The 21,216-nt window shown below is 45.6% G+C and overlaps 1 protein-coding gene across 1 annotated transcript in view; it reads right to left on the bottom strand.

Moving 5' to 3' along the window:
• LOC103056657 (cell adhesion molecule CEACAM6-like) overlaps positions 1–16,226 on the bottom strand; it is a 31,859-nt gene extending 15,633 nt beyond the window's left edge. Inside the window, exons 1-4 of the mRNA XM_088139878.1 lie at positions 15,624–16,226; positions 13,478–13,855; positions 2,500–2,769; positions 539–790 (exon numbers count right to left, since the gene is read on the bottom strand). Of these exons, the coding sequence (XP_087996004.1) occupies positions 539–790; positions 2,500–2,769; positions 13,478–13,855; positions 15,624–15,708 (985 nt within the window). The 5' untranslated portion in view covers positions 15,709–16,226. The remainder of the gene's footprint in view (positions 1–538; positions 791–2,499; positions 2,770–13,477; positions 13,856–15,623) is intronic.
• Positions 16,227–21,216: the final 4,990 nt, after the last annotated feature.

The raw sequence follows: 21,216 nt of genomic DNA, 5'->3' as shown, positions 1-21,216 counted from the left end.
CTATGGCAACAAAGAGGGACAGTGAAAGGAAGAGGTTGTGAACTTCAAACCTTTGAAGGGAACAGTAAGTAGCTGCATCAAGATTGGAATCCAGTTTCAGGACATAAGAAGATGCCTTAGGAAGAACAGTCATGAACAGAAACCATACAAGGAGGTGGCCAAAGCAATGAGATTTTCATGAAACAAGGAAAGAGGCATTCCAGTGACGACTTCTGAAGAGTCCGTTGCAAGGCAAATTATTTAAATCCAACCCAGTCATGCAGGATCACCTGGGGACAGAACCCCTGTCAAAATACCGAAAAGAGGTGTAGATGAAGGAGAAGGAGCTGTCAGGGAGACAAGAATACCCAAACATGTATAATAAATAGAATGAAAGGCAAAAAACAGAAGGTGGGATTGGATCTGGACAATCCAGGATGAGCCCCATGGAGACAGGAAATGAGACAGGTATATCAGTTACTAGCATTCGAAATATCACCCCGTTTAGAAGAACTTCCTTCTGGAGACCAGAAGTATATGCAACCATGTATATACTCACCCAGTACACAGACAGGCTGGATTTTAGAGCTGGAGAGTTTTGTCTCGTTGTTGTAGGCCTCACATTTGTAGCTCCCATTGTGGACAGAAGATAAATTAAAAATCTGGAAGGTCTTCCCTGGATATGTAGAACTCTTGAAATACCATGTATAGTTTGCAGCTGGGTTGGAGTCAGCTTGGCAGGAGAGCGTGAGATTGGAGCTTTCTGCATAAAACTGCACACTGGGGCTGATTACAGGAGCATCAGGCCCATCTGGAGCAAATACAGGAGAGTTACATGTTGGGGAAGGCCAGTGTACTTGCGTGTGGGGGTATTCAGATGCCAAGTTCAGTCAAAAGCCTCAAGAGCTGGAATCACGCACGCCCGGGCCTTTGGTTTGGGGATGCAACGTTGATCTCGGCATACATGTGGTATGTAGGGAGGAGTTGCCTTCAGAAATTGAGATCGCCCAAGGGCTGTTTAGTTGGGCAGCCCACACACACCTTCCAGTAGCCTTAGAGGATGTCCAATTATCTATTTAACTCAGTTTCATGCCTACTGAGAGCTCAGAACACCACATTCTTTTCCAGCAAAAGGAGGAAAGGTGGAAGTGGTTTAACTTGGCCCTTCTTTCAATTCATCTTTGGTGTGAGCTGGCTTCCAGAGTTTAAAATTCTCAGGAAGCCCAGTGACCATGACCTGGGGTACACTGGCCACACAGCGGAGCAAAAACAGTGGACCTAAAATGGAAAGCTAAGCCAACTAGCTAGAGTGGGGTCCAATCCATGTTTTCAGTTATGCTAGTTTCAGCAGCCTGATGTTACTTTCTCAAGTTGCAGGTGGCGTGTAAGCAAAACCAATCAGAAAATGTTAAACTCTGTTTCAGGAATAATAAGCACAGCTGGGGCCTGGAAGGAATTGAAGAGGGAAGCTGTGCTTTCAACTTGCAGAAGAAGTAAATACTTCTTCTGGTTCTTTGGGTGTGGTCTGTAACAAGCAGTTGGAGAAGGGGATGGTGTAAAACCAGGTTCCTCAACCTTGGCGACTTGAAGATGTGTGGACTTCAACTCCCAGAATTCCCCAGCCAGTATGGCTAGCTGGGGAATTCTGGGACTTGAAGTCCACACATCTTCAAGTCACCAAGGTTGAGGAACCTGGTGTAAAAGAAGGAAGAAATGTTTTTTTCTAAAATAACATTCTGGCAACATGGTTACACATTCCAGGTATCAGAAGATGTACAGAATGCCACCCAATGTTGTAAAGCATGGCTTGCTTAAACAAGGACTTGCGTTTAGTTAATTTTTGACATTTTAAGAGTTTGAAAACAATTTCTGTCCAGGCTGCTGGAGAGACTCCTACTGCCCATACAGGTGGTGAGTTCCAGACTACTAGGTTGTCTCCATTTCACACAGATCCTTCAAGTAATCTTCAAACTGACATGGTTGGCCCAGGGTTTTTTGGAGCTTCACACAAAGAATGGTGTCCTTCTCCATTCCACATACAACTGGCAGATGACTCTTACTTTAACACTTGCCTTGGATTAGGGTTCAACATGACATTATTATATGCAGCCTGAGGTGAAAATCTAATTCTGTCTACTAATGATAGGGCCTCCTACATCAGGTTATTATATTTTGGAATGATGCAATTTCTCAGACTGACTCACCTGTTTGGTACAGCTCCAAATCAAAGTAAATCCTGCTAGGATGATCTATCTATCTATCCACTTGCCCTAGGGATTTTGATAGCGGTGGTGGTTGGTGTGTTGCAAGGGGGAGTGTTGGTGGTCCAAATGCAGAAGAAAAGGGATCAGATCAAGGGAGTGCAATGGGAACAGTGGACCCTTGGCTCTGAATTGATCTGTTAGAACTTGGTCATACGTTCCCCCCTTTAGAAGCTAGACTCTTACACACACTTGTTTGGGAGCTAGGTCCCCAGATCCCCAAATCTCAATCATCCCTCAACGGTAAAACCAGACTTACAGAGGACATTCAGAGTGTAGCTGGTGAAGTTGCTAGAGAAGCTGTTATTTCCAAAGCAAGTGTAGCGGTTCGAGTCTTGCCGTTTTGTTGGCTTCAAGGTAAGGTTCTGACCATTGCTGCTTAAAAAAATATGGTCTGCAACCTCCAGGCTCTGGTTCCCCTTAAGCCAATAATAGGAAACATCAGAGCCTGAGGCTGTGCAGTTGAGATGTGTAGTGTTAGTCTCGAAAATCTTGGCAGGGTGACTGATGGTGATATTTTTGATGGCCTCTGTAGAAAGAGAAAAAAGGGAAGCAGGGGGTAATTGTTATTTGAGACAAACGTCTGATGTAAGTGGGCCTCTTCTTCATTGTCGCTAATTGACACAGGACTTCAAGATCTAATCTCAGATTTCCATTCAGAAGGGGCTGTGCAGTAAGATCCGTGGCTGAGAGGTGAGCCTCTATGCATTTAGGATACGTTGGTCAATCAGGTGTTACAGCCATGAGGTATGAAGCAATGGTTACCGAATGAAAAGGATGGAGAACTTTGATATAAATCAATCGCCTCTCCTGGACTGCAAGATTTTTGTCAAGGTACATCTTATGGTCAGTGGAGGATGACTGCTAAAATGGAAGCTTGGGGGAAGAAGGGGCCAAAATAAAGTTCAGCTGAAAATTTAGCAATGAAAAAAGGAAGGATAAGGTTTACATTTTCAGAAACAAGGCATCTGTTGCTTCACTGCAAAGCAGTAGAGGGTTTTCTGAACCACTTCTGAGACATTCAACATCCATGAAGGGCGAAACTGATGGAGGTAAACCCCAAATAAGGCAAGTTTGAGGCAGATAAATAAATGGAAGAAAATAATATCTGGCACCTATAGCATCAGAGTGAATATTAATAGGTGGACTTGAAATCTTAGCCAGAAATTGGCCAGCTGGAAACATTCAGTGCCAAAGATATAAAAGAAACAGGGTTAAAGAGGGTGCCCAAAAAAAGAACAAAAGACTAAATAAAAATGCACAACTGATTTTAGTTATCCAGGTTCTCACGCTGAGAGGGAGGAAAATACAAGGTCACAGTATTGGAAAAGGCAAGGCAATGAACTCAGTTTGACCTGAATAACAGAACTGACTCAAAATATGCCAGTATCTGAATTGGAGGTATCATAAATGAGAAGCCCTGATGGTGACATGGTGAGGTGACAGCATAGGGGATATCCTTTGAAGTGGAATGACTTTTGGTCCTTGGAGGAACCAGATGGAATCTAGTCTACCAAAGATCATAGGTTTAGAATAAGAAAGAAATCAAAACAAAAGAGGAACAGTCTGTTGAGGTAGTCATGGTGAAGTACCAGAATGGAGTACCATGACAAGAACACTCAAACAGAAAGGCAGGTATGTCCAAAATCATATCCATGCAGAGATCTGAAAAGAATGTTTCAAGATGACAGGAAGGAAGGACAGAGTCACAACAACAAAAAGGTACCCAGAGGAATCACCAACAGCAAGTCCTCCAATAGATATGAGTGAGCTTGGGCATCCAAGCTACTCACCCAGAATGCTGATCTCCAGTATGGTGTAGTTGAAAAGTCCACTTTCCTCATTGGTAACATTACAAGTATAGTTTCCAGCATTGTTCAGAGAAAGACGCCGGATCAGGTGAGAATTATTCTGATGTTCCAGTAGTTCCCCATTAAGATACCAAGAAAATTTTGCAGGTGGGTTAGAGATGGCAGAGCAGAAGAGGATGAGGATGGAATGCTCATTATAAATTTGTTGTAGGGGGCTGATTACGGGATGATCAGGCCCGTCTGGAGCAAACATAGGAAAGTTACAGGTTGGAAAAGATCACGCTACTTAGCAAACTATTGATGCTACTATGGCACTATGTCTGAAAATACAACCCCCCATTTTTGGTGTAACAATATGCTGGCTCTATAGAGAAAAATCCCAGGAAGCGGAAGGCCAGGGAGCACACTATTATGGGATGTGTGAATAAAATCCAACAATAATAACCTCTCAAAACATTAATTAGCTCCAGTTTCCTGGGTCTTCTTTTACTTGCCAAGGTGTAAATTTCAAGCTCAAATGAAGAGGAAGGTTCCTATGGTTAAGCTTTTCCTTCGGCATTCATTTGAGGAGCAAACAGCTGGTTAGAAGTTTGTAGCTCTACAATGACATTCTTCCAACAAGGCTACTGGTCAAGGGGAGTCACACACAAGATATTTGCTTTGATCTCTACAACTACTATTGTGATTTGCCAGATTTGGTATGAAAGCGTGTCAAACGGACCCCCAATTTGGTTGACGGAAAGCACACGCTGTGGCTTTGTGTCTGTTGGACACTGGTAATCAGTTACAGGACTGGATCCTACCCCAAATCAGCAACATTTCCTGCCTGCTGCCTTCAGATTCGGCATGAATTTCTTTCAACTCCCTGGGCTGAATGGATGGTCATCATGTAGGCGGTTCAGGAAAAATACACAAAATGGAAGGGTCAAAGTCCCATCCTCATCGGATGCAGATTAACTACCAACCGACCATTCCAAGAATAAGAAAGGGAGGCTAGAACCAATCACATGGTTAAGATAGCAAATTTATTTTGGGTTGGTTCTCCTCCCTTCTAAAGCCAGCTATCTTGAGTTAGACATGGGAGGAGAGAGTGTCAAAAGCCATTTATCTTCTATCGAGAGTCTATTAAAAGGGGCTACTTGGTGGTTAGCTACTGGCTGGGTGGGAATGGAGACCTCACTGCCTCCAGCCTGCCAGCCTAAACTTACAGAAGATTTCAAGCCAGTGAGGCTCACTGTTGTTGGAAGAGAAGCTATTTTCCCCAGAGCAGGTATAGCTGGCCGCGTCACTCCGAGAAGTTGAAAGGAGCGTGAGGGTCTGGCTGTTGCTCTCCAGAAGGGTATTCCCTCCTGCTTCAATCAGCTGGCCTCCCTTCAACCAGGAGTAGGAAACATTGCTACCCAGAGAGGAACACCGCAAAGTGACAGGATGGTTTTCTATAGCATGAGAAGGGCCTGTGATGGTGACTTTATAGACAGCACCTGCGGGGATAGAAAAGTTGCAAAGAGGCTCCAAGTTGCTGTGGAAGCAAGTCAACCACCATCACCACCACCAATTTTAAGCACATTACAAAGTCCAAGGAAAGAACCAAAGAATCAAATACCTATTATAAACAGATAGATACAACAATCATCAGAAGTTTGGGAACATCACAGAGAAGCATATTGTAGGACTCCGTGCTTAACACCTGCAGGTCAAGACCAGAGACAGAGAGGAACATAAACCCTAAAAATAGGGATTAAGTATCCAGCTATCCAAGTCATCACCATCGCAATCCACTATGAAAAGACAGAAAGCTCTTCATATATATGGAGCAACATAAGAGGGACGCTATTCCTATGGAGTGAAGGAGAGACCATTTTAGGAAGAAAATAAATTCCAGCAAACCGAGATGATGTCCAAAGAACACATTTGCAGGTAGGAAATACCAAAACCTCTTTGCCAAATGCCTTTTCTTATTTTTTCCAGTTTGTTCAGTTTTTAATATTTTTATTGTCCCAGATCCATAAAACACAAACTTTAAAGCACAGAGAAACCAAACCTGAAACAATTAATTATGAAAAGAAGGATCAACCCACTTCCACAAGCCATAGCTCTTGCTAGGAACTTGGCAACCTTTCCAGGCGTTGCTCAAGTTAGCAATCCGTATTGATGGAAGACATATTCATCCTATCATTTGTCATTAAAAGAATAACACCTTGCAATTATTACATAGAGTCCTGTGCAATCCTTCCCACTCTTTTCCTCCATGTTTAGAGTTACAAGTGTCTGCAGTCAAGATGGTGGCCATGACCATACAATGAAAGCCCAACCTGGTTTTTATGTGCATCATGGTGGGGCTTTGACTGCATGGTTGTGGCACCCCTGATTAGAACCTGATGTCAACTGAGTGTTTTATACACTCCTTTGTTTTGCACGCCTTACAAATGCTTCTGTTTCAGGGGAAGCCAAACCTGGCTTTTTTATGGTTTCAATTTAAGGCGCTCCTCTCTATATTTAACATGCACCCTGTATCAAATGAATTGGGGTAAATATAAGTTAAGCTGCTTAAATGGCAGTGTGTTATGTTTTAAGCATTCTGATATTCCAACGGAAAGAAGCGTTACAAGAAACAGAAGCTGATTAGCCAGGAAGTTAACTGAAATGAACATTGAATCCAACAAGTGCAGACACACCTTCAGGGAGAAAGGAACATGGAAAATAAAACACATCCCGAAGAAAACGGCATTGGGCACTGGGTGAAAGAGTATTCAAGGCACTATGTTGCAGATGACAGGTGAACACAGGAGATCCAAGCAACAGAAGCGAGCAAAGACAGCAAACTAGCGAATAAATTAGAAAAATATGGAAAACATCACATTACGAGGGGAGGGGGTGGAGCCAGCCAATATCAAGCCACTTTAATTCACTTTAATTCACCAACCACCTCAATCAGCAGGATGCATTTTTCCCGTGCCTGCAAGTACGATTACCAGAGTGCTTCACAATAACACACTGAGCAAGCAATTCAGATCTATAGCCATAGCCTGTTCCACTGAGGAACCAAAGATGCACCATTTTAGGAAAGGCATCTGCTATCCAAAAGAGTTTAGCACTGGAATGTTTGCTGTAAAGGGTTGCTTGGGGTTTGATTACAGGTGAACGGGGTTTGTTATCAAATACCTCAAGCTAGGATGTTAGGAGTCCCGCTAGAGATCAGCGAGATATGCCGCTGCCTCCTCCACCTTGTTTCCCTTCACTGGAATAAGACGGAGTCAGAAACCCAGAAGAGTTTTTAGGAACGGAGCTTTGCATTCTAAAGAAAAGCAATGAGGTGGCTTTCCCTCCGTGAAAAAAAAATCACCTTCCTAGTCAAACATTCCAAGAACTGTGCATGTCACATTTGCAGGAATGACAAGTACAGTGCATCTCTAGTCATTTCTCTCTCTGTGGGAGCTAATACGGTATGAGGCTGCTAGATGCGCGGCCTCTTCTCTCAGTTTCTGCGCAGCTCCCATGGGTGTGATAACATCTGAAATCGCATCCATGTGATCTCTTTTGTCGAGCACTGACAACTCTCCCGAACTCGTTACGGAAAAGCTGCATGGCACAAAACTGTTGCATTCAAGGGTTTTCTACGCTGCCTTCTTGTCTACCTCTTGTCCTTGCCAGCACCATTTTCAGACACGGCTGCTCCTATTCTACTTGTCTTCAGAGGGAATTGCAAGGCCTTATTAGGTGATGCAATCAAACGCCACCTGGATCGTTCCTATCCTGCGGGGATAGCGAAGATGATGAATAGCATCAGCAAGATTTGCGCCACAGTATACCGCAGAAAGGCACAGGAAGCAGTGGCGTTCAGCTAACTTTGACTGAGCTCAGAAAAGCTAAGTAGAGTTGGATGAGAAGCTACAGAATAGACTGAAAATTGAAAAACATTTTGGATGATAACAATGGCAAATTATTTTCTATATGGTTGCCAAGAAAACAAGACTGATGAAGTCACCAGGAATTTAGCTTGACTAGAGAGAGACCTTATCTTTTTATAGTGCAGAAAAAAAAATCAGAGAATTCTTGGCACACATTAATTTTACCTGGCTAATCTTGTTCTATCCAACCAACCAGGATGGCATTTATATTCCTTTTTGCCTTCCTTCCAAGAAAATTGAAAGTTGTTCGTTGTGAACATAACATACAGTGATCTACCTTTGTATGGTATGCAAATGAAGTAAATAAATTAATTTACTTTTTCGATAGCAATGTGCTATAATGACCATGAGGAACCACTGATCTACTTTGCTAGTCTGTATTTCGTGATTATAATTCCAGAGCCAGGTACTACAATACTATAGTGACAATAAACCCCTTGATCTCAGATTAATTTTGCCCTATTTGACATGCATTGCTGGCTATGAAAACTCAGGCCAAAAAAAAGAAAAAGTGACTTTTAAGTTTCAAGGCTGTTCATAATTTCCACCTTAAAGGGTTTTTAAACTGATGTGGGAACAGACAACAGATGAAAACTTATTGTTTAGTTAGAGAGAGGAGAGTAAATTGCTTCTGGAGGACCAGCTCTTGGTTAGTATAATTTTTTTGAATAAATAATAGGTGAGTCTCCTATTATAATAGATTCCTTCATTTTCAATGTACAGCCTGTGATAAACCTGAAAGTCAATCTTCTTCCTTGCCAACGTCAATCAGAGCAAATGGTTCAGTTCCTTCTGGATGTTACAGGCTGCCCAGTTTAATCTTTTCTACTGTATGTTCATCTGCGTACAAGAGCAATGGTTCCTGATGCCAACAGCCTTATCTGGGCCTGACGCCAGTAAATTAAAAAAAAAAGCTATTGAGTTAATGTAAAACAAGGGAAGAGCAGGAGAGCAAAAAATGAGCAGGACTATGCAAGGGGGAAAAATGGTAGTGTGAACCTTCTTGGGCTTCCGTAATAGGAGGCCTTCTGACTTCAAACCTTGACTTGTAACCATATTGAGATGTCTCGTTTCCCAAAACTGCTGACCCTACTCCGTTCTCTAATTGTTTCCGCAGAATCTATCTCAAGTATAGAAGAAGGAAAAATATAGTTGTCAGGCTTGAAAAATAAAGGAAATTTAGCCAAATTAGCTCTCAAGAAACAAGATCTTTCTCTGTTCCCCTTGCCGTGTTTGTTAACAGCCTCAAATTCAGGAACCTGGGATAATGAGATTTCTCAAATGCAACCATTAGTGTCTCTTCTCAGACAAGAGAATGCAATCACTAGCCTTGAAAATCTGCTTAAGTGCTGAACAGGGGCATTTTCTCAAGGACCTGGAGATATCCCTGGAACAATATTGATTTTATTGTTATCACTAATAACTTCTCAGGCACTTCAAATGCATTAATTGCTGTAGGACAGAGGTAGCTTGGAATGATGCTACCACTTAGAGCTTCCACACCAAATGTAGAAAAGAAATGCTGGGTGGGGATTATGGGACTTGAAGTCAACCCACCTAGAGGATGCCAGATTGGAAAAGGCTGATGTACAGTAAGAAGCTACTTATTGTTATTAAAATGAAATGAAATTGTGGGTCTCGGTCATCACACTGTGGGCACACTGGGAAGAAAAAGTCAAATCGACAAACGTTCTTCTGTGGCCCAAGAGAGACAGAACGTTCCAAAGAGAGAAATTACGCCTCTTCAAGGATGTCAGTTGTTTAATCAAACAGATCTCATATTTACACTGCTGTTGGCAGCCCAAAACAATAGTGAAGATTCACTCTCAGGAAGTACAGAGACAAAAATGCAGAAAATAAGGGGACTCCATCAATGGGATCCATGGAAACGAATGACTAAGCATTACTACAAGTACCATATTGGAACTTTCCGAACACAGCATATGTCTTATCTAAAGTACCATGCAATAACATTTATTTACTTCTGCATTGCTCCCCCACTTTTTCTTTGAGATCTTAAAGGGGAGAACTCCAGGGTCTCCTTTTATTTCAAAACAACCCTGCAGGATAGGCTGGGGTAGGAATGACTAGCGCAAAACCACCCCGTGAGCTTTGTGATTAACCAAGTGAAGGATGGGGGGGGGGGGTGTTCCGCCAGGGGAGGGCTAGGCCTTCTGTTGAGAGTGAGGAAATGGGGAAGGGGCTAGGACCTGGGGAGGGCCTGGTGCTGGTATGGAGGGTGGTGGAAGAGCAGAAAAAGGCAAGAGTTGGGTACGAGCACCATGGCCAAACACAAAGAGGAGGAACCACAGGAGACAAGCAGGGGATCTAGACAGCAAGGAAGAGAGCTTAGCAATGCCACATGGAAAGAGGAAGATGACTGGGAGAGAGAGGAACTACTCCAGACTCTTTAAAAGCAAGTGAGCAATTCTGAACATTTTAGCTCTTGTTAGATTCATGGACGAGGCATTCAGAGTTTAAAAATCCAGGTTTTTCAGGCAATCCTGGGCCCTGTTGCACCAGGCCTGGCCAAAGAAATCACAGACTCCAAAGAGCTACCCACTCATGTTTCAACTTCACAGAGGCATGCAGAAGACTCAAGAGAAACGACCCAGTGTCAGAGACAGCAGGGAGCCTGGACTGGTCAACCCATCCAGAAATATTCATACAAGCTCTCCAGAATAAAGAGGTAACATTTATATATCAGTCTGAAGCTACCATCTTTACACAGGAACCATCTAGAAGCCTCTAGAGCCGAGACAGAAATGTGGGAAAGTAACTTAGAAGAAAAATGTGGATGGGTCAAAATATAGGTTAGTGAAGAAGGATCTCCAAGTGATCGGAGAGAAAGTCAAATATTCACAAATTACAGAAATGATGGCCTGTCGCTTGTTTTACTTAAAGCTGGTTTGAGCACTTGACTCTGATCAAAGTCAGTGCAGGTAATGGACGGTGGAAGCCCAACTGCTGATAGATGGAGGGAAGCAGCGATGATTCTTGAGTCTGTCTTTTCTCAAATCAGGGGAACTGTTCTGAGGTAGATTTACATGCAAGAAAGATGGAAACACTGCCAGCTCATCCTGCAACAGCAGAACACTTTTGGAAAGTGGGATGTCTAAGTCATGAAAGATGTCCAAATTATATTGTAGAGGGCCATGCTGCTATTTTGCTGACCGAGGCAGCAAAATTTGACGGTCAAAGCTTTTTTACCGTACGGTGACTTTTAATGGAAGCCAACCTTCTGGTGCTTGGTGTAGTCATCCCTAACCTTAGTCTTGCCTTGTTTCTTTTAACAAATTCCTCTCTCCTACTAAAGCTGGACTTCAGGCATTGTCACGGGATTGATGGGGATCTCAAGGTCATTAATTCTGCAAAGCTTCCTAACAATCCAGACAGTTTGATAGCAGACCCCGTTATAATGGTGGTGAGCTCTCCTGCACTGAAAATGCTTGACCAAGGACCAGACCCATGTTTCTCAACATTGAGATGTGTGGACTTCAGCTCCTAGAATTCTTAGCTATGGTGGCTGGGGAATTCTGGGAGTTGAAGTCCAAGTATGCTGGCTGGCTGGAAAATTCTGGGTGCTGAAGTCCAAGCGTGCTGGCTGGGGAATTCTGGGAGTTGAAGTCCATACCTCTTAAAAGTTGCCATGGTTGAGAAATGCTGGACTGGACAGCCATTTGTTGGCGATATCTGAATTTGGTTTTTTGCATTGAGCAGGAGGTCAGATTCAATATCCCAAAGGGCCCTTTCCAAAGTCTAGCAAAAATGGTAGCATTTAATACAGAACTGAGGAGCGACCATTCACACTATGCAAAAGCACGGTTCAGCAATACAATTTAACATTCCAATCAAACTACTTCCACAGAATCTGCTCGGCAACGTGCAATCTCGGGGGTCACTTCACACATGCATTTAAGAACAGCACCATAACACCTCGTATGCAGGAATGAAAACAGATTGGAGAAAACTTTGGTACCAACTTAAATCACCTCCAACTCAACACTTTTCAGCGGACGCCCACGTATGTATAACTATAGGAAATCAAGTATTTAATAATCAAGTGAGAAGTCAAGTTTCCCTAAGCATTCTCTGGTTTAAGAATATGTCACTGGGGGATCATCACACATTATTTTGCAGTGGGGATCCAATGGTAGAGCTTCTGCCAGATCAAGTAAATGTAACTCACACACCATTTGGGTGTGGTCAATCCCACCACAGCTCAGCACATGGGCAGGTAGAACATGTATCTCCAGCCATGATTGATATCCACCAAGAGGCTGTCAGACGCAGGCGACATCTGTGCACACAAAATGGAAACGGAGTCCAGTCCTCTACTTTCATGTTGTGAATTGGTTTGAGATAACTTCCAATTAGAGGTTTCAGGGTCAGTCAATTCAGTTTCACCTTTTTTTCCTCCAGTCTTATTTGTTCCTTACTTCTTATACACAATTTTGCAATTTTTTTTTAAAAAGGCACACTTTTTGTGGGTCTTACTCCCATTGTGCCTTTTTTTACACACTTTTCCCTAGCATTCTACTTTTTGCCAAGCAATTTTCTCCAGCCTAATGAAAATATAATGCTAAAATGCATTAACCCATGCATGTTTGTGCTCATGTTCCTTCTACTGTTTGAAGAAATGCAATTTTCATTTATGTATTGTTCAGGTACATGTCATTTTTCTCACAATTCAAAGTCACATTCCCCTCATTGCTTAGCTGGATTTAAGTTATTTGAATCAAGCTAACAGACTTAAAAACAGCATCACTCACCTCAATCTCTTTGCCACCCAATTCTTTGTTCTATCATGGATGGAGCCACAGACTCTATAGCTTAAGCCAATCACAATTCTGGGCAAACGTAATCAAAGTAACAACAACATATTTAACATTCTGGAAAGTCATCTCATTTCTCCAGAACAACCAGAAGTTACAACCAGAATCTGAAACAGAATCTCCATTTCTCTGTGAACACAGATTGGCTGTGGTTGTATAACACCCTAAGCCATATTTAGTTTTTATCACACTTTGATGAAGAAACCACAATGGCCAAATTCACATACTGAGTGAAGACAGAAAGTGGTTGTTTAGTTTTGGGGTAATATGTTGTGTGAAGCCATCCCCTGAGGATTAACTATGATTGATGGCTTAGCACAACATATAAACCCTGCCAATTGTGTCTGTTAATAAACTCTGGTTCAAACAAATCACATATGATGGTCTGGCTGGTTTCACCTATCATGCTAAACCAACATCCAAGCAGATCACTATATGGCTCAGGGAATTGTATGAACCCAGACTGAAAATACCTTGAAAAAGACACATCTCTACCAGGCATGAGATCTTGGAACCAAGAACATGTCTTCATGAATAAGGAATGAGAGTTTTTTTGAATAATTTGGAAGAAACAGAAATTGTATTTCCCAGAAGACTCAACAGAATTTGGAATGAAAGCTGAGAGCTATTTCAAAGTTCAGCAGAGGAAAGAGCTTAGACTGCACAGAGAAGGTAAATCATACCTAAGACCTGTATGTTTATGAGCCCTCTCCCAGACACTGAAGGTCCACTCTTTGTCACTATGTAGTTTCCAGAGTCGTTCGGATGTAAGTTTGCAATGAGTAGAGAGCAGCCAAAGCCTGGAGTTTCACGCTTAGTGTAGGCGGGTCCAAGTGTGTTTCCATCTAATGGAGGTAGATAAACAGTGACTATCAAGTTTTCTTTATTCTCTGTCTCTCGGTACCAGTTGCAGACAAAGAACGTGACTGAGGCATGTTTTAGTGTCAAATTGATTTCCTGCCCTTCTAATGCCTCTGGTGGGTTCATGAAGATTGAGATGTTGTAATCGGTTGTAGGTGACTGGGCCTGAGTCAACAGGAAGGCAGAACTGAGGATGGAAGCTAGAATGTGGAGGGAAAAAAAGGAGAGAAACATCATTTCAGTCAAAATACCCATTGTGGCCAAACAACAGTTATATCCTCAGAAGAATCTTAGCTAATCAATATATGCCTGATCCTCAAAATAATCTTATAGATTTACTCTCTTTCAAAATATTTATCCATAATAATGGTGACAAACACAATAGAGAAGTGAAGAACCACCACCATCTACTTAAATATTTGTTAGAAAGGTGGGGTAATGGTCCTGAAAACTAATGAACAGTCCCTTATCAAAGAAGAAAGAAAAAAATGACAGTGATAGCTAAAGGAACTAAAATCTACGGTGTATTTTTTAAGAATAAGCCAGACTTCTTCCTTTTGGTGCCCTCCAAATGTGGTGGGACTGTAATTCCTAGAACTCCTCATCACATTTGCATGGCTAAGATTTCTGGAAGTTGAAGCCCAGGCACATCTTCAGGATATGAGACTGTGGACTGGTTATTTTGTATCTGCCTGTGACAACTACTGTCAAAAGCATGAGCCAAATGTCTCATTTTCACACAGGGGCCACAAAAGAAGTGGGACACATGGAGTTGCCCTAGAGGAGACATCAATAGGTCTATAGGTGTTAATCCTAAATTTAATCCAGGATTAGCACCTTATGGAGAAGATATTGAATGATCAGGATTTTCCTTAATAGAAGAACACACCAATGTGTGTTAGCAAATCCACGATGTCGGGTTTCTGCTACATATATATGAGAGATACTGACGTGTATATAGTAGAAAATCTATACTGTGGATTTGCTAATACTCTTTAATCCCCCAGGAAAAGCAGTTAAAAGTTCATTCTCTGAACAATTGGCTTCAAATAGACAAGGCTAAGCCAGATCTGAGCTTTAACAATCCAGACAACAAGCGAAGGATGGCACAGAGTTCAAATTCTGTCTCTCTCTCGTGTATTTCTAGCCTGCATTGGTAGTCTTCAGTGTATTGGGGGCAGTTAGCCAACATGTTAGCACGTTGTGTGAACCAGGCATTGCCTTAAAGCATCTTCTGGTTTAATAATTTAGGCACAGCACATTACGAGCATACAGCAACTGTGCTTTGTTAAGCTGAGCCTAGGGGTTAGGGCTGTTGAGGTGCCTGCCTGTCTCTTGAAATGACACCCCCCCCCCCCCGGCCATTCGTGTGGCTCGGGAAATGATTAAACATTTGCTTGTTCACCCAGGCCCTGGGATAGGATGGGTGTGGAGTCCCCATGAATTAAGTTTGGGTTTTACAGTTTGTTGAATTGCTGTTCTGGTCACAGCATTTAGTTGTTCTGTGACCACCTCGAAAATTGATCGAATGAACAATTAGCTACCTATTCTAAATTTGCCCGGGGGGGGGGGGACACTTTCCAGGAAAATAAACGCCCCTGAAAACAGCAGGACTTATTTCTGAGTGGGCTCTGCAGTGAGGTCCCGGCCATGCGGAATGCAGGACCCCCGCCCGTTCTGAGCCAGTTGCTTGGCAGATGTTTTGGACTCCAGCTCTCCTTCCTGGCAGCCAGCGCGACCCGTGGTTAGGGACCTCGGGCGACGGCTACGGAAAGCTGGGCAGGCGCCAGCTGGGGCCGCCTGACCCGGAGCAAACTACAGCCAGCTGCGGCGGCATTTCCGTGGACAACAAGGCTTTTCGGGCACTCCCGGGGCATCGCCAGGGACCTGTCCGAGGAAGCGAAAACCAGCCGGGCTCCAGCTCCAAAGGGCCGCCGGAGCCCCCCGCCGAGACCCAGCCCCTTTTACCTGCCAGGAGGCCCGCCCGCCAGAAGCTCCCCCAGCCGGGGGGGTCCCGAGGGCGGCGGCGCGCACGCTCTGCCTGCCCCTCCATGGTCGCCCGGCTCCGCTCGGTGTGGCCGCCCGGCCGGGCTGCGTCCTCCGCGCTGCTCGCCTTCCACCGGCTGCCGGCAGCAGCGCCTAGCAGTCTCTGCGCCCCCACCCGCCGGGCGAGGAAGGCACTTGGGCGCTCCGCCGCCGAGACCCACCCTGCCCGGCCGTTCCGCCTTCGGGGGCCGGGCCAGCAGGGCTGGCGCCCGCCCTCCCCTCCCCTCCCCTCCCGCCTGGCCGGCAACGGGACGCAGCGGGGAGGGGGCTGCGCCCAGAAGGACGGGGTCCTGCGCAGAAGCGGCCCGCGGCTCGTGCGCTCCGCCCCGCCACACCTCGCCGGGCCGGGGCCGAGGCCGAGGCCGGGGACGCCCGTCTGGCCGGCTCGGACGGAGCGGGCAGGGCGGGCTGCGGGGAGCCGCCGTCGCCCGGGGAGCGGCTGCAGCGGCTGACCTCGGCCTCAGTTTCCCCTCGGGACGCCCGCCCGTTGCCCCGATTCCTCGGAAGCCGCGTGCAGCGCCGAAGGCGGGGACCCGCCGGGCCGGGGCAGTCGTTGGCGCTGCGCGGGGCTTGCGCGCAAATCGGGGCGGCTGCAGCGGGGAGGGGGCTCGGCAGCGGAGGGGCGCGTGAAGGCGGGGCAGGATCAGACGAGCCTCGCGCTGCGCCCGGCTTTGGGGAAGGAGCCGCGGGGTTGGAGTGCGCAGGAGCCTCCCGGCCAGCCCGTCCGCCGCGGGGTTTGCGCGAGGTGAGGAACGAGCCCCGGTCTGCCCGCGAGCGGGGGAGCGCTTGGATGCGACGCGCTGCGCTGGTCAGTCGACCCCAGGACTTTTGGGGGGTTTTAAGGGAAGGCTGAAATAACCCCGCGCCGGCCCCTCCAAGCGGTTTCCCCCCGTCCCATCCATACCCGCCGTCTTCACACAACTCGTGATTCGTGGTTTGCTGTAGATCAGGGTTCCTCAACCTTGGCAACTTTAAGACGGGTGGGCTTCAACAAGCTGGCTGGGGAATTCTGGGAGTTGAAGTCCCCCCGTCTCAAAGTTGCCAAGGTCGAGGAGATGGTTACGGATAGATCTCCGTCGGATGAGCTAACACTTAACAGCAAAGGCAAGCCGAGTTCAGGCGCGAGGGTCTGGGTGAGGCGGCTCAGCCCCGCCGCGCGTTTCCAGGCAGGGGTCCGGAGCTTTTCCGGGAGCGACGGGCAGGCGAGGCCGGGAGCAGACAGAGGTGACCCCAAGAGAAGCGCGTCTGCAAGAGCCCCCAGGAGGACGCCTGCGAGCAGCCAGCCGAGCTCAGGGAGCACCAAGGAATCCACCGAGGGGACCCCGTCGGGCTTTCGCCCTCAAAGCAGCAAGCGGCGCAGCCGCTTGAGGAAGCGTCGCCCGGCCTCCGCCGTGCCCCGTCCCTGCCAGCCGCGGGTGTATTGCCACGATGCACGCCAAGGTGCCAGAGCTGGAGAAAAAGCAGGGGAGCCGCCCTCCTCGTCCTGAGTCTTGCCCCATCCCTTCCAGCGCTTTCCGACCGTCCGCGCGGCGGGAGGGTCCGCTTTCGACCGCCGCCGCGCGCAGAAAGGCCAGCGAAGCTGCGAGTTACGGGCCGTCGGTTTTCTGCGCGAGGAAAGGCTTGCTGTTTTGCGCAAAAATGAAGGAAATCTCGCCCCGGGTCATAGTCAGAGGAAGCCAGGAGGAGAGACGCGTGGGGAAAGGGACATCCGCAGGTGTCCAAAAGGTCAACATGGAGGCCCCGTCGGTGGGAGCGAAGCTCTGCCTGGTTTTTATGTGTGTGGCAAGCAGAGCTTTGCTTGCACCGCCGGGGCCTCCATGTTGACTTTTTGGACCACACCTGCGGCCATAACTTGTAAAGGTGGAGAGAAATCTTAGGGTTTAATTGACCGATGCAGTGGTCGAGTTCAAACGGTGCCTTAAGCCATAGCTTGGCTAAGCGGGTGTCGGAATAAACAACTGCTTGCTAGTGTAACTTGCTAAGCCTGGAGTTGGCAAGAAGCGCAAAAGAAATCGGGGACAGTGGGGGTGGTGTAGGAATTATTCCAGGGGGAAACAAGTGACGGAGGCAGCCATAAGGGGGATAAAAAGGTGGTGAGAAAACCATTTAACCCTCCAAATGGTGTGTTCACATTTTTTGCACAGCTGCTATCCATGGAGGTTCGCAGATCCACAAGGCCAGGGTTAAGCCATGGTTACATAATGGCTTGCCGCCTTGCCATGGTTTGGGTGAGAGGGAGCACGTTGGGTGATCTTGGCCAATTGTCGTTTCTTGCAGAGAACCTGGCTGAGAGTGATGTGTGAACCCAGCCAGTGACATTCTGGACTTGACCTGCAATTGAACCCTGCCGTGTAAGAGCCCACCTCCTACTGAAAATGGCCCAGATGTTCAGGGCACGAACGACTTTATTTTAGTACAATATTCCTCTTGCCCCTTGGTTTCCTCTTTTGCCCTGAAAATGGGAAGAATTTATTTCGACCAATAGCATGGATCCGTTCACCTGTCCGGCAAATGAAGATTGATGAATTACTGCACTATGGGTGTATAAAAAGGAGTTTATTTCCCCCCGTCGTTGGAGGTCATCCCTTTGAAACTACATTTAGGGATGCTGGCGTCTTTTTTATGTCGTGAAGGGGTCGGCATGGAGAAAAAGTAGTTCCGTTTGGGCATTTAAGCTGGAATTCCTGGTTTGGAACAGGATTTTGCAGCCTCTGCTGCCTGATCAGGAAATTACTAACTAGCCTTCACCGGCAAACTTCCTAATTTGCACAAGGAATTAATTCAGGGCTTCCAAACTGCTCAGTGCAGTGTTTCTCAACCGTGGCCATTTTAAGATGAGTGGACTTCAACTCCCAGAATTCCCCAGCCAGCCATGGCTGGCTGGGGAATTCTGGGAGTTGAAGTCCACTCATCTTAAAATGGCCACGGTTGAGAAATACTGATTTAGTGTCAGGACTTGGGTGCTTCCACTGACACTATAGAATCCATTTCTGAACTTTCACAAAACACATTAAAGGTTTGCTTGGTTTAGTAATGTATGTAGGTATAATAATTCTGCAAGTATTGAGCCCCCACACGTGAAGGAGGTCATGTCAAGGAAGGCTCATACAAGCCAATATTACACATAAAAACTACAAATAAAGCTGATGGGTGGTGTTTCACTGTTGCAAATGGGACTGAGGGCTCAAATTGCCTGAGGGTCCTCTTGTGTGTGGAGAAGTGCAGAAGACCCTCTTAAAACTACTTCCCAGCACATTTGGGGGCGGGGGGCGAGAACACTTTCACTCTCAACTGCTCTCCCAACATCTTTTAGGCTACTCAGACCTTTCCCATAGGAGTTGTTCAGGTTTTATTGCTGTTCTCTTTCCACGCTTTTAAAATTGCATTTGCCGCGTTAAGACTCCTCCATGTTGAATATAGTCTTTGTATTTTGTATTTCAGCTGATTGTAAACTGCTTCAAGGTTTATAAGCATGGGAGGTTGTGGAACCCGTGTGGGCTGTCCCTGTTTCTTGAGGACAGAAATGCATGGCGTCATCTTCAATCTGCTCCCAGCTCATGGCAAAGATGACCTGCCTGTCCTACAAAGGACACTTCACCACAAAGTAGCAAAACATAATTTCTGTATTCACATAATATGTTGTGCCTCCTCCCCAAAAAAACTATATCATGGCTTAAGATGGCAGCCTGGGTCCCTCTGCAGGCTGAAACACAATTTATCGAACCCCATTTTCTCCCAGCCTGTTGCGTTGTGCACACCTAGCTCGAGGGGGTCTTTTCCTTTCCAAACAAATGATTTCTCCCCGTTGACTGAAACATGGATGTATGTGTGTGTATGTGTATTTGTTGGGGGGATTTAGCAGCAGTGACCTCAAGACCACATGCACCCTGCAAATTAGCCAAGGGATCTTGGGTCACCAAGAAGATCATGGACTGTTCCATGAAATAAGAGGTGGCTTTGGTCAGGGAGTCAAGATGGAAGAGGGAATGAGCTAATCCTAAAAAAAGTCATCCTGAGAAATAGACTGGTGCATCTTTGTGAGGCGGACAATGCTGGTGAAAGGGGGCTCAGTCACAGACCAGTGGCTGGAGTGGTGGCAATGGCTAATGACATTGCGCCACTCCAACGTTACTCATCTTTATTCAAGACAATCGGCGCACGATTCCTGCTTCGGTTCTACTGAGGGAATTTATTTTTTACTCGGCAAGTATGACTCCCTGTTTTATCCTGAATCAGACTCAAGATGAATAATTTTAGCATAATACCCCATTTTTTTCCATTAAGAAAGTGGATGTGGAAAATGAGTTGGCCATTCTTGTTGCTGTGTGCTGAATAAACTTGGTGAATCATCTGGATCTTGGGCACTTACGCAGCACCTGGGGACGAACACATCACGTTGCTACGTTTGGGTATGAACTGAACACCTTCCTTCTCTTAATTCAGATTGGAAGACCTTTTCACCAGAATTAGAAAAGACTGGGTTTTTCCTCTTTTTTTCTTTAAAAAAGGAACAGATACTCCAAGACAGCAACTTGGAGTGTTCGAAGATTTAGGTACCATAATATTTAGGCATATAACACCAAGTGCTTGATGATTTTCATATGCCTACTTCTCAACCCCAGACAGTGATTTCCACCCACAACCATATATACGTGTGTGTGTGTGTGTAAAATTATTGTTTGCTTATTGGGCACGCATGCAAATTAAATTGTACAAAGAAATTTAAGACATAGCTGTGCCACCCTCCAAGAAGCTTTAAGTATGTAGCACATACAAGGACATAACAGAATGATGGAGATTTAGAAACATGGATGAATGGAGGAAGAATATAAATTTCTGGCAATTGCTGGTTCCTTGGCTTAATTGTTATAAGATGTTATAAGATAACAAAACGCAAACATGCCGGCTGGGGAATTCTGGGCGTTGAAATCCACAAGTCTTAAAGTTGCCAAGTTTGAAAACCACTGGCTTAAATGGTTGGAAACTGACTCCCCCCCCCCCCCAGCTGGTGTTCATTTCTGCAACTCCTGATTCCAACATCATAAATGTCCATCATGGGTGATGGGCAGTCTTTTGAAACCAGCTGTGTCAATTGCAAGTTCACCTTTGGGGAAAATGCCCAGAGACAGATATTAAAGGCAATCAACCCTTTCTGTCTCACATATTCCAAATGTATCTGATTACATCTCCCCCACCAGTGAATCATAAAGACCTTACATTAGAGTAAAACTGGATGATCAAGGCAGGCTAGATTAGCGGTTGATGACATGGTCCTGCTGTTGCTGTGGACTGTGTGTTATGACTGCAGACAGACTGGTTATATGGAAGCTGTACAGATGGAGTGATGGCTAGTTAGTGCTTTAAGTTGCTAGAGCAGAAGTCCTTCTCTTTGGTAGAACAAATGGGTCCGTCCTTCTAAATATGTTATGGCAGGGCAATTTCTGAAAGGCAAGAAATTGTGAGAGAGGTGGCCACAGAAACCATATAAACAAACAAAACCGTCATCGTCCTCAAC

This window comes from Python bivittatus, unplaced genomic scaffold, assembly GCF_059951505.1.
Source record: "Python bivittatus isolate LINGU-HERP-01145 unplaced genomic scaffold, Pbiv_v1 ctg000310_np1212, whole genome shotgun sequence".
NCBI classification, from domain to species: Eukaryota; Metazoa; Chordata; class Lepidosauria; order Squamata; family Pythonidae; genus Python; species Python bivittatus.
The sequence above is the reverse complement of the archived record's forward strand: the minus strand, read 5'-3'. Positions and strand labels throughout refer to the sequence as shown.